Source organism: Talpa europaea, assembly GCF_964194135.1.
Source record: "Talpa europaea genome assembly, chromosome: 8".
In the NCBI taxonomy this organism is placed as follows: Eukaryota; Metazoa; Chordata; class Mammalia; order Eulipotyphla; family Talpidae; genus Talpa; species Talpa europaea.
In genome coordinates this window covers 99,228,287-99,240,917 of record NC_140075.1, presented here as the reverse complement: position 1 = coordinate 99,240,917, position 12,631 = coordinate 99,228,287, and the positions used below count along the sequence as shown (strand labels likewise).

The window sequence follows — 12,631 nt, the reverse complement described above, 5'->3', positions numbered from 1 at the left end:
ATCTATTTATTTATTTATTTATTTATTTATGCAAGCACTGGGTACAGTAGAAGTGCGGGAGGGTGAGAGAATTCACCAGAGCTAGAGCCCGGAGCAGAGCAGGCAGAAGAACCGAAGTACACTGTTGAGGGGAGCAGCGGGTGGCAGGAGAGGTCTTCGCACCATGTGGGACCCTCCTCCGGTGGCCGGGGAGCAGCCGGGGATCGAACCGGCGCTGCAGAGGCTGCGGGCAGCTTCGCAACCCAGCGCTCTACCGCTGCGCCACTGGGGAGGTCCCCTTTTATTTATTTTTATACAAAAGCTGAGGTACAGGCCAGAGGTGCGGGAGAGTGAGAGGATTCACCAGAGACAGAGCGGGGAGCAGAACAGGTAGACTGACGAAATACACTGCTGAGGGGAGCAGCGGGCACAACAGGAGAGGTCTGCTGCGCCATGGGATTCTCCTTGGCCAGCCGGGATCAAACCCACACTGTAGAGGCTGCAGACAGCTTCCAGGTGCTGCGCTCAACCCACTGGGCCACTGGGCAGGACCACATTATGCATTTTAAAATACGAAATGATTTTCCTCTGAATTCAAACTTTGATTTTCAAGTCTTTCATTGGTGTTATATGGAAGTTAATGTTCAATCCAGTGCTATTTAACACCCCTGAAAGAGAAGATGTTTTCTTTATATAGCTTTGTCACATCATTTTCTCAAGTTAAGATTTCTTTTAGACTGGTTGAGAGGCTTAAATCCTTCAGGGAGAGAATGAGTAATGCCTCTTAACAGAAAACTGGCGTTTATTGGTTTCATTTTGAGATTTTTCTCTCTTAAAGGACTCTTACTCATTATGTTTATTTATTGAATGTGCTATTCTTTTAAGTTAGATCTTCCTTCCCTGTAGTTCTGTGGTTTCTACAACACCTCTGAAAGCATTACAGAAGTGCCACTTAACTGTAACACTTTTTAATTTACATTAAATGATGAGACTCAGACCTTTGTTATTGAAGAATGTTAGATTGCTTTCACATCTGTAATGATTATAGATATGAAAATCATTCAGATGTCATGCTGCTTGCGAAAAAGTTCTTTTTCAGAATAATCCTCATATAACTTTTTCTTAAGTATACTTAAAGGAAACTTTGTTTTAGTTCTTTTTGTAAAGCATCTTTTATGAAAGGATGATTATTCCTTGTTTTGCTTAGTGTCTTCTAGTATTGTAAACCATAAAGGTCCCCAAATTTCAGTATTTCTGAATAATTTTTCATTAATAAGTATGAAAGTTTTCAGAAATGGTTAGCAGTCTGTATTTGGCACAAATTTACAAATTTCTGTTTTTAGATGTTAGAATGGATTTGAGAGATGAGTAGGGATATTCATTGGACTATTACAATTAAAGTGTCTGAAAATTCCTAGAATAACTTTTCTTCGAGTCCTACTAGAAATTATTGTTTTACAGAAGCTGTTATTCTAATTGTCTTTTCAAAAGGTGAAGTGATGTTTGTTTGAGTTTAGTGTTGCTCTGAAAAGAATTGTATATTATAATTGCTTATTTTCCCTTAAGCCAAAATCTTTAATTTGGGACATTTGATAATCCAAAGTTTAAAATATATGAGAAGGTAATAACTTCTCTTTCATATTTCTTTTACTCTGTAGACTCTAAGAATTAATAATGAACAAACTACGGCAAAGTTTTAGAAGAAAGAAAGACGTTTATGTTCCAGAGGCCAGTCGTCCACATCAGTGGCAGACAGATGAAGAAGGGGTTCGTACTGGAAAATGTAGCTTTCCAGTTAAGGTAAGAGCTCATGTTTCTATAAATCTATATGTGGAAAAGAAGGAATGATCTATTGTATGAGAGACCCTGTTAATTGGGACAATTAAGAGAGGACCCCCCAAAAACTAATCCTTTCATAGTCTGCTTCAGTAGTAGAATTAACAAAATAGATTAGTTTTTTTTTTCCTTTATATTGAAAGAGATTGTTTCTTTCGTATAGGCTTGCCACATTATTTTCTCTAGTTAAGATTACTTTTAGGCTGGCAGAAATGCTTGAATCCTTCAGGGAAAGAAGGAGCAATGCTCTTTACATAGAATACTCAAGATATTAGTTTCAGATTTCAGATTTACTCTGTAAAAGGACACTTATTCATTACATTTTTTCATTGACTCCCTAAACCAAAATCCTTAATTTGGGACTTGTTTTTTATTATTATAGTAATGCAAAGTTTAAATATGAGAGAAGTTATATCATCTGGAATCATTACAAATATGCTCACTTCTGAGAAAAGTAGACCCAAAATATCTAAAAACATCAAATTATCAAGAATCCAATGGTTTTCAGTGGGATATGCTTACTCAGTGGTAAGGCAGAAGGTGTGGGAGGCTGCTTTCTTAAAGACAAGCATATTCTAGAAAATCTTAAATGAGTTAAATAAAAAGGGATTTCTCTTTAATCTTGTAACTTCATTCCCTTGCTCCAATAGTTGGCTCATTTTGTTTATACAAGTCAAGTATTACATGTATGGAAATGAGTAACTTCACACCACTGGTTGCTCCTCTTAGAAGGATAATTTGGAAATACTAGATAAAATTTTAAAAATGATTTTAATATGACCAGCAATCTTACATTTAAAAATTGTACTTAGGGCCTCCCCTGTGGCGCAGTGGTTGAGCGCTGGGTTGCGAAGCTGCCCGGCCTCTGCAGCGCCAGTTCGATCCCCGGCTGCTCCCCGGCCACCGGAGGAGGGTCCCACATGGTGCGCAGACCTCTCCTGCCGCCCGCTGCTCCCCTCAGCAGTGTACTTCGTTCCTTCTGCCTGCTCTGCTCCCCGCTCTGGTGAATTCTCTCACCCTCCCGCGCTTCTGACTGTACCCAGTGCATGTATAAACAAAACAAACAAACAAACAAATAAATAAATAAATAACATGCCTCTATAAAAAAAAAATTAAAAAAAATAAATAAAAATAAAAATTGTACTTAAGTACATTTATAGCTGTACTGACATAAGTGGTCATCCTAGCATTATTTATAGCTGCAAAAATCTGAAAAGAAATGTCCATCATTTTAGGATAAGTTATGATATCCATTAAGTGGATTTCTTTGCTGCTATTTAAAAAGAATAAGGTGGGAAAAAGGTTAAATTTTTTTTAAAAAAATAAGGTAGTTCTATATTCATCTATTGAGTGAAAAATTTTCGAACACTTACTATGTGCAAACAAGTCATAGTTCTTGCTCTTGCCAGGTTTATACTCTCCTTGTGAGGAAGACAGGTTAATCAATGCTTTAATGTATGAGTGCAAACTGATCACTTTTTTAAAAGGGGAACTCTGGTTCTATAAGGGCATGTAACAACAACAACAAAAATCTTGACCTATACTAAAGGTTTAGGGAAGCCTTCCCTGAGGAAATTTGACCTGATTTCTAAAGGTTGAATAAGAATGAATTAAGTGAAAAGTATAGACATTTCAAAATTGTGCAATATATATATACACAATCCCTGGTGATGGGAGGAAAGAGCAATATTGTGGTGCTAAAGGAGGGCTGTAGTGGAGTATGAGACAAACCTGAAAAGTAGTGGGGCAGGGCTTTTTAAATCACGTTAAGAATTATGAACTTAGGGCCTCCCCGGTGGCGCAGAGGTTGAGCGCTGGATTGCGAAGCTGCCCACAGCCTCTGCAGCGCCGGTTCGATCACTGGCTGCTCCCCGGCCACCTGAGGAGGGTCCCACATGGCGCGCAGACCTCTCTTGCCGCCCGCTGCTCCCCTCAGCAGTATACTTCGGTCCTTCTGCCTGCTCTGCTCTCCGCTCTGGCTCTGGTGAATTCTCTCACCCTCCCGCGCTTCTGACTGTACCCAGTGCTTGTATAAATAAATAAATAAATTTAAAAAAAAAAGAATTATGAACTTAAAGAGAAATAGGAAGCCTTTGAATGGTACGGTTGTTTTGTTTTGTTTTTTCATTTTTAAATTTTATTGTAATAAAATATATATAACACAAAATTTGCCATCTTAATTATTTCTAAGTGTACAGCAACATCAAGAATAGTCACATAGTTGCACTATCACCACTACCATTCATCTCAAACTGAGACTCTGGTTGCAGTGTGGTTTGCACACCAGTGTGGATACAGAGAGTCTGGTAAAAGATTATTACAGTAATCCAGAGAGGAAGACAATCAAATGCTGGACTAGGGTGCTGGCTATGAAGATGGAAAGAAATTAAGTAAACTGAGAGATAATTAAGAGAGAAAAGCAATTGACATTGGAGATAGGTTGAATCTAGGGTTGAAAAAGGGCAGTATTAAGGATGACACCTAGTTTCTTGTCCCAGACACACAGAGGCGATACTGATGAATATAGCAAACACAGAAAGAGTATTTTTTGGGTGTGCTCCTACAGAAAGGTGACTTTAATGTAATGTATTTATTACTAAGTGATAAAGGCAAGGTACAAAGTAGTGTAAATAGTATGTAGTATGATTCTGTTTATAGTAAAAAGAAAAAAAACATGTTTCTATAGATATGTTACATATTATATAGATGTCAGAAATACCTGTGAGAAGAAATAAGTAACAAGTACAGAATGGGAATGAAGGATTGGGGATCTTTTACTCTTCAATGTATGTAGCCTTTGGAACTAGTGGCATATCTTATGAACATGCATCATTTATATTAAACATTTTTTTTAAAGATTTATTTATTTATACAAGCACTGGGTACAGTCAGAAGCGCGGGAGGGTGAGAGAATTCACCAGAGCCAGAGCGGGGAGCAGAGCAGGCAGAAGGACCGAAGTACAATGCTGAGGGGAGCAGCGGGCGGCAAGAGAGGTCTGCGCGCCATGCGGGACCCTCCTCCAGTGACGGGGGAGCAGCCGGGGATCGAACCCGTGCTTCAGAGGCTGCGGGGCAGCTTCGCAACCCAGGGCTCAACCGCTGCGCCACCGGGGAGGCCCTATATTAAACATTTTTTGGCACTTCATTACAAATTCTGGACAGCTGGTATACATTGATGAAACATTTGAAGTACTTCTAATTAGCTATGAAATATATAACTTTAGGTATTTTGTGTAAGATAAATAAGGATCGATATCTTTCCGTATAATTCTCATTTGTTAAGAAACAGCTGGGTGGGATGTGGTTTAGATATGAACACACAAAATATAAAACATGTCTTATACAGGTCGGGCAGCTTATTTGGGGTTTTATTTTGTTTGTTGTATGGTCTTTTCCAAAGGGCCTTTTGAAGTCCTTTTTACAAGACATTCGTTCTCTGCTATGGGGTGCCTACCTTACCTGCCTGCCTTCTCCACCCTAACCCCATCCCATCCCACACATTTAAGTCCAAGTCACCAAAGGTGGGCTAGAAGAATCAATATCTGAAATTATTTTTCATAGTCTAGAATAGATGCATTTCTTTGGTCAGTTATAACTGGGCAAATAGAGACTTATCTGGCCTTGCCTTTGAGACCACTGAATTCTAACCTAGTGATGAACTGGTATAGAAAGTTTTTCCTGTAGGCAACTAGAAAGACAGTGGGCATGCTCACTGAGAAATATGTTTGGGGGTAGAGAAGATGAGTTCCTTTTGAGAGGTCTGTGGGCCATGCACATCCTCACTGTCCACAAAAGCACCATGGGTTTTGAATTGACTGACTATATGTAAATTATCATTGATGTCAGGAGTGAGATGAGAAGAGGGCCAAGGACAAAACTAGAAGGGACAAGCAGTGAAATAGCAATCTTCGAAGGAGAATAAGAATGAGTAGCCAGAGTGATAGAAGGGAAACCTGGGGAGTACGGTCTCAGAAGCCAAGGTTCAAGGAAAATGTAGATTAAAAGCTTGACAGTTTTGTATAAAACACTGTGAAAAGAAATAGAAGAAGACACAAAGAAATGGAAAGACATCCCCTGCTCATGGATTGGAAGAATAAACATTATTAAAATGGCCATCCTACCAAAAGCAATCTACAGATTCAATGCTATTCCAATCAAAATTTCAATGTCATTCTTCAAAGAAATAGAACAATTACTGATGAAATTCATATGGAATCACCAAGACCCCAAATAGCCAAAGCTCTCCTGAAAAAAAAAGAAGGGAATGGAGGCATCACACTCCCAGACTTCAAACTATACTACAAAGCCATAATCATCAAAACGGCATGGTATTGGAACAAGAACAGACACACAGACCAATGGAATCAAATACAAAATCCAGAAATAAACCCACAGATTTATGGTCAACTAATCTTTGACAAAGGAGCAAAGACTATGCATTGGAGCAAAGAAAGTTTGTTCAATAAATGGTGCTGGGAAAACTGGGTCGCTACATGCAAAAGAATGAAGCTTGACCACTACCTCACACCATACACAAAAATCAACTCAAAATGGATTAAAGAACTAGACATAAGACCTGAAACCATAAAATACATAGAAGGAAATATAGGCAAAACACTACGTGATATGCACATCAAAGACATCTTTACAGACACATCACCAAAAGCAGTGACAGTGAAGGCAAAGATAAACAGCTGGGACTACATCAAATTAAAGAGCTTCTGCACAGCAAAAGAGACAATAACAAAAACAAAGAGAAACCCCACCGACAGGGAGAACATTTTTGCATACAACACTAATGATAAAGGACTGATCACAAAAATCTGCAGAGCTGATGAGACTCAACACAAAGAAAGAAAATAATCCAGTCAAAAAATGGGCAGAAGAGCTAAAAAGAAACTTCTCTGAAGAGGAAATGCAAATGGCCAACAGGCATATGAAAAAATGTTCAACATCACTTGTAATCAGGGAAATGCAAATCAAAACTACCATGAGATACCATCTTACACCAGTGAGAATGGCACATATTTTTTTTTTTAATTTTTTTTTTTTATAGAGGCATGTTTTATTTATTTATTTATTTGTTTGTTTGCTTGTTTATACATGCACTGGGTACAGTCAGAAGCGCGGGAGGGTGAGAGAATTCACCAGAGCCAGAGCGAGGAGCAGAGCAGGCAGAAGCGAAGTACACTGCTGAGGGGAGCAGCGGGCGGCAGGAGAGGTCTGCGCGCCATGTGGGACCCTCCTCCGGTGGCCGGGGAGCAGCCGGGGATCGAACCGGCGCCGCAGAGGCCGCGGGCAGCTTCGCAACCCAGCGCTCAACCGCTGCGCCACCGGGGAGGCCCGAGAATGGCACATATTAAAAAAACTAGCAACAACAAATGTTGGCGAGGGTGTGGAGAAAAAGGAACTCTTCTGCACTGTTGGTGGGAGTGCAAACTGGTCCAACCACTATGGAGAGCTGTGTGGAGATTTCTGGACCTACTAAACATAGAGCTTCCATATGATCCAGCAATTCCACTCCTAGCTATTTACCCAAAGGACACAGAAACATCAATTCCAAAGAGCACCTGCACCCCTGTGTTTATAGCAGCTCTATTTACAATAGCTAAGCTTTGGAAACAGCCCAAATGCCCAAAAATAGATGACTGGATCAAGAAGATGTGGTACATATACACCATGGAATATTACTCAGCATTCAAAAAAGATAAACACATGCAATTTGCAGCAACATGGATGGTGCTGGAAGGGATCATGCTCAGGGAAATAAGCCAGAAAGAAAAAGAAAAATACCGGATGGTCTCACTCTTAGCAGGAATCTAGAAAACTTAAATAAGGGACCAGGAAAATGAATAACTATAAGAAAGTGAAAATCAAAATCAACAAAAAACTATGAACCAGAGACACTTTTGTGGGGGTGGGAGGAGGGAGGGGAGGGATTGGGGTCAGAATGGGGGGGTTGCAATTGTATGGGGAATATAAAAATAAAATTTATTATTTAAAAAAAAAAGCTTGACAGTTTTGGTGAATTTGACGATAGCACTTAGTGCAGTTTGTGAGGATGGAATCTAGATTGAGGAGTAAATGGGTATAAAATAAAGGAGACAATAGATCTAGAGATTACTGATTCAAGAAGCTTTTTTGACAAGGTTGTGTGAAAATGAAGAGGAGTGGAAAGTATATTTGTGTATACCTGAAAAACCACCACCATTATCAATATAATAAAAATACCATGGAAGTAGGCTCTTCTAGCAAGGAAGCCAGTTGCAAGAATGTCTGTCACATAGGCAACTGACAGTATTAAGCACAGTCACTATATCCTATTCTGTAGAATAAGAGCCAGGAGGTTTTGGTAGATGTTTGGTGTCTGAGAACTTAACGTTTTGGTCACATCTGTCTCTCCTAGCTTTAAAAATTCTACTTATTCCAAGAAATGGGATGTTTTCTACTGCATATAATTTTATTGACTGAATGTGACAATCTTCTGTATCCATAATAATTCATTTCAAAACTGCCTCACACTGACTTTTTGCAAGATACACTTTTTAAAAAAAAAATATTTATTTATTTATACAACCGGGGTACAGGCCAGATTCACGGGAGGGTGAGAGGATTCACCACAGACAGAGCGGGGAGCAGAACAGGCAGACCAATGAAATACATTGCTAAGGGGAGCAGCGGGCACGACAGGAGAGGTCTGCAGCGCCATGTGGGACCCTCGCTGGCTGGCCAGGATCGAACCTGCACTACAGAGGCTGCGGACAGCTTCACAGCGCTGTGCTCAACCACCTGTGCCACTAGGGGAGGCCCTTTTTTTTTTTTAAGATTTATTTATTTTGATGAGAACTGGGGTACAGGCTGGAGGCACAGGAGGATGAGAGAATTCACCAGAGACAGAGTGGGGAGCAAAACATGCAGACTGACTGAAAGCACTGCTGAGGGGAGCAGTGGGTGTGACAGGAGAGGTCTGCCATGCCATGTGGGTCTCTCCCTGGCTGGCCAGGAATCGAACCCGCACTGCAGCAGCTGCAGACAGCTTCACAGCACTGCGCTCAACCCACTGCACCACTGGGGAGGCCCTGCAAGATATGCTTTATATAACAAGTAGTTATCCATATTTAAGTTAATGTTTAACCAGGTATTCTATCAAAGACGTAAATCAAATGAAGTAGCATTTGGTTGAACAGTTATGTTGTATTCACAGCTAAGTTTGCTAGCATGTTGTCAATGACTACTACATCATAATGTTCTGTCTGAAACATTAAAAATTTAGAAAAACATGTTTTTAGATCAAAGCAGTAAGATATTTGATAGTTTTTAACATAAATTGTAACGTGTTAATGGGTTATTCATCCCAAGCATTTCAGTTGCTGTATTTTTTGCAAAAAGTTTCAACTCTATTCAATAGCTCTTAAAAATTCATTTTCTTTCTCACATAATATGTGGTAATATTTCTGTTATATGATATAGTTAGGGAATTGTTGGTATCTGATTACTTGAATTCAGTATTTGAACTTCAGGTGTCTAAATTTAAAAGAGTGGTAGTGTTCTTAAGCCCTATTTTTTTTAAAGATTTATTTATTTATGCATACAAGAACTGGGGTATGGGCCAGAGGTGCGGGGGGTGAGAGGAATCACCAGAGACAGAGTGGGGAACCGAACAGGCAGATTGAGCAAAGTACACTGCTGAGCGGAGCAGCGGGCGAGTCAGGAGAGATCTGCTGTGCCATGTGGGTTGCTCCCTGGCTGGGGATCGAACTCATGCTGCAGTGGCTGCAGATAGCTTCATATGTTACATCTTAACCCCTTATGCCACCAGGGAGGCTCAAGCCCTATATTTTTTAACTTATGTGAATTAAAAATTAGTTCATTAAAACAGTATTGAATATGCTTTAAACTTTTAAAAGTTTTCATCAAAGTATTGGATGCTTATGGTTAAAAAAACAATGCCTTCCTTACCCCTAATGTCACTCCCCAGTATTTCTTTTAACTTTTTATTTCTACTTCTACCACTGGTAATAAATGTTTTGACTTTTTTTTTTAAGATTTATTTATTTATTCATACAAGCATTGGGTACAGTCAGAAGCGCGGGAGGGTGAGAGAATTCACCAGAGCAGGGAGCAGAACAGGCAGAATGGCTGAAGTACACTGCTGAGGGGAGCAGCGGGCGGCAGAAGAGGTCTGCGCGCCATGTGGGACCCTCGCTGGCATGCGGGGATCGAACCCGTGCTGCAGAGGCTGCGGGCAGCTTCGCAGCTCAGCGCTCAACCACTGCGCCACCTGGGAGGCCCTGTTTTGACTTCTTTAGATAATGTGACTTTACTCTCTGTTCTTAATTTACCTGTTTTTATTACGGATTCCCCACTACAAAAAAGGGATGACTTAAGCCACATTTCCTGCCCTTCCATCTTCTCATTCTCCCCGCTACACCCAGACTTTTTGTGAATTATTTTAAATTTTTCTTACAATTTTTTGTTCCATTAATTTTAGATAGTATATCTTGATTCCTCACCATGTAAGCTAACAAGCCCCTTACTCACTTAACTTCAAACTTTTATTTACTGTTCTTTTCTTTTTAACATTATGTAGATCAGTAACATTTGCATTCATCCTACAGTTGTATGTTATCCTCTTTTCTTGTCCTGAGTTTATTATAAAAGTTTTCATTATTATGGCACTTAATATTGTTTACGGTAGAGCTATGCTAAGTAATGTACTACATTTTCTTTTCTCTGTGTATAGTAGTTCATATATTCAAAAGAATCTCAGTGAGTGCCTGCCAAGTGCTGGGCAATGTTCTAAGCAGTAAGTTTACTGCATACAAAACAGAATCTAGTGGGTATTAATACACACACAACCCTGTGTGTGTGTGTGTGTGCGTGTGCATGCATGAAGTTCCTGGTAAGTCAAAAGGGAACTAGGTGTGAAGCTTGGGGGTGGAGGAGGGGTGTGAAATTTAAAACAGGATGGTCAGGGAAACCCTTACTGAAAAAGTAATTTTTAGCAAAGACCCAAAGAAAGTAAGAAAGCAGTCATTCAGGTGTCCGAGGAAGCAGACTGTATGCAGTACAAGTTCAAAGGCTCTGGGGAAGAACACCTGGTATGTTGGAGACACAGCTAGGAAACCAGTGTGTTTGGAGCAGATGGTACAAGTAGAGATGAGATCAGGTTAAGTATCAGGCATCAGATCAAGTAGCTTAGTCCTAATACCATCAAACCTACCACCTGCATTTTACTATAAATGTTATATAATGTTTTTATATGATCCTAAATTTAAAAAGTATAAATTTTTAAGTAATGAAATATATAAGGAGAACCAAGCTAATTTTTTAATACAATTATACTAATGTGTATGTGCTTGGACATAACTACACTCGTAGTACACCTTTGCATAGAATCACTTTGCAAATATAGACTGATAATACTATTAGATTGTAAATGGTAAACAACTCTTGGTAAAATTCTTATCATAGTATAACTTTTCCTTGAATCACAGAGCAATTGGATGTATGCCAAAAAACAGTCTGTGTATATATATATAAAAAATGGATTTAAGACTAATCTAAAATGATTCTAAGTAACTTTTAAAAAATTGAGATATATTAAAAAAATTGAGATACATATTTTGACATATAACATTGTGCACATTTAAGGTGTACAACAAATTGATTAGATACATTTATATTGCATTATAATTATCATTGTAGTGCTAGCCAACACCTCTATTATATCACATAATTATCATTTCTTCTAGTGCTAGAAACAGTTACAAGACCTTGTCTAAGTCACTTAACTTTTTGACACCCAGGCTCACATCTGAAAGGTTAAAGCTTTGGATCTCTTTATTTTCAGCTTATGTGATTAGATTTAATATATATGTTTTAGTCATAAAATTTGTTCAAATGTAGTTGTGTACTCCAAATTTGTGGTTCATTTATCTACTCCTCTTTGGGAAAAGACCCCAAAAATATTTTGATATCATGTTCTGCACATCTGTATCCTGTATTTGCAATATATGTAGGCTATGTCTCTCTAACAATATGCCTTACAACTTCTTATAAATTAATGGTTATTATGTCACTTTGTGTTAATGCTGGGAACTGCTGACTCCACAGCCTCTCACATCAAAGCTCTGCATTTCTTCTCATGGGTAATATTACCAAAGGGGGGTGAGGAGATCTACTTTTTAAATAATTTTTTCAAGAAAAGGAAAAATGACTTAATTCATCCAAAAATGAAATTCCACACACTAGTTTTTCTAAATTACATTTTTGTGAATAAAAGTCCCTTACTCAGAGGGAGTTTGGAAAAGGCAAGCAGACAAAAGAAGTCGCAGAGTCAAATATTTTAGCCATTAAAGCATAAATCTGCTGCAATCCTTCAGTGAGATAGTGTCTCAGAGAAGAAAAGAGACCTCATTAATAATGTTTATTTCAATGGGCATGTTCTTCTGATAGTCTAATAAGACACAGGCTGATTTCTATCTCCACATTTCTAAAATAGATTATGCAACTAAGAGTCAATCCATAAATGAGATATTTTTGTTTTCCTCTTTCCATTAATCCTCTCCCCACCCCCTTTTATTTTTTGCTTGCATAAATACCCATATGTAACCTGTCACATTGATCAAGTTTATAAAAGTCCCTTGGAAACACTTTGAAACCTGTATTCACTTCTCAGCACCTAAAGGTAACTAACTCAGAGAACATTAAAGCCCTACTTTCTTACTTTATTATTACTATAAAATGGAACAAAGAGATTTAGTGACTTGGGGGTAGTACTAGAAATGAGCCTTAACAACAAAAAAGAAAGATA

General features: G+C 38.8%; 1 protein-coding gene across 4 annotated transcripts in view; it reads left to right on the top strand.

Annotated features, from left to right (window-relative positions):
• Positions 1 to 1,653: 1,653 nt before the first annotated feature.
• NUMB (NUMB endocytic adaptor protein) overlaps positions 1,654 to 12,631 on the top strand; it is a gene marked incomplete at both ends in the record, with an annotated part of 48,241 nt that continues 37,263 nt past the window's right edge. For all 4 annotated transcript variants that reach the window (XM_084240429.1, XM_084240427.1, XM_084240428.1 and 1 more), the window contains one exon: positions 1,654 to 1,779. In XM_084240429.1, the coding sequence (XP_084096555.1) occupies positions 1,654 to 1,779 (126 nt within the window). The remainder of the gene's footprint in view (positions 1,780 to 12,631) is intronic.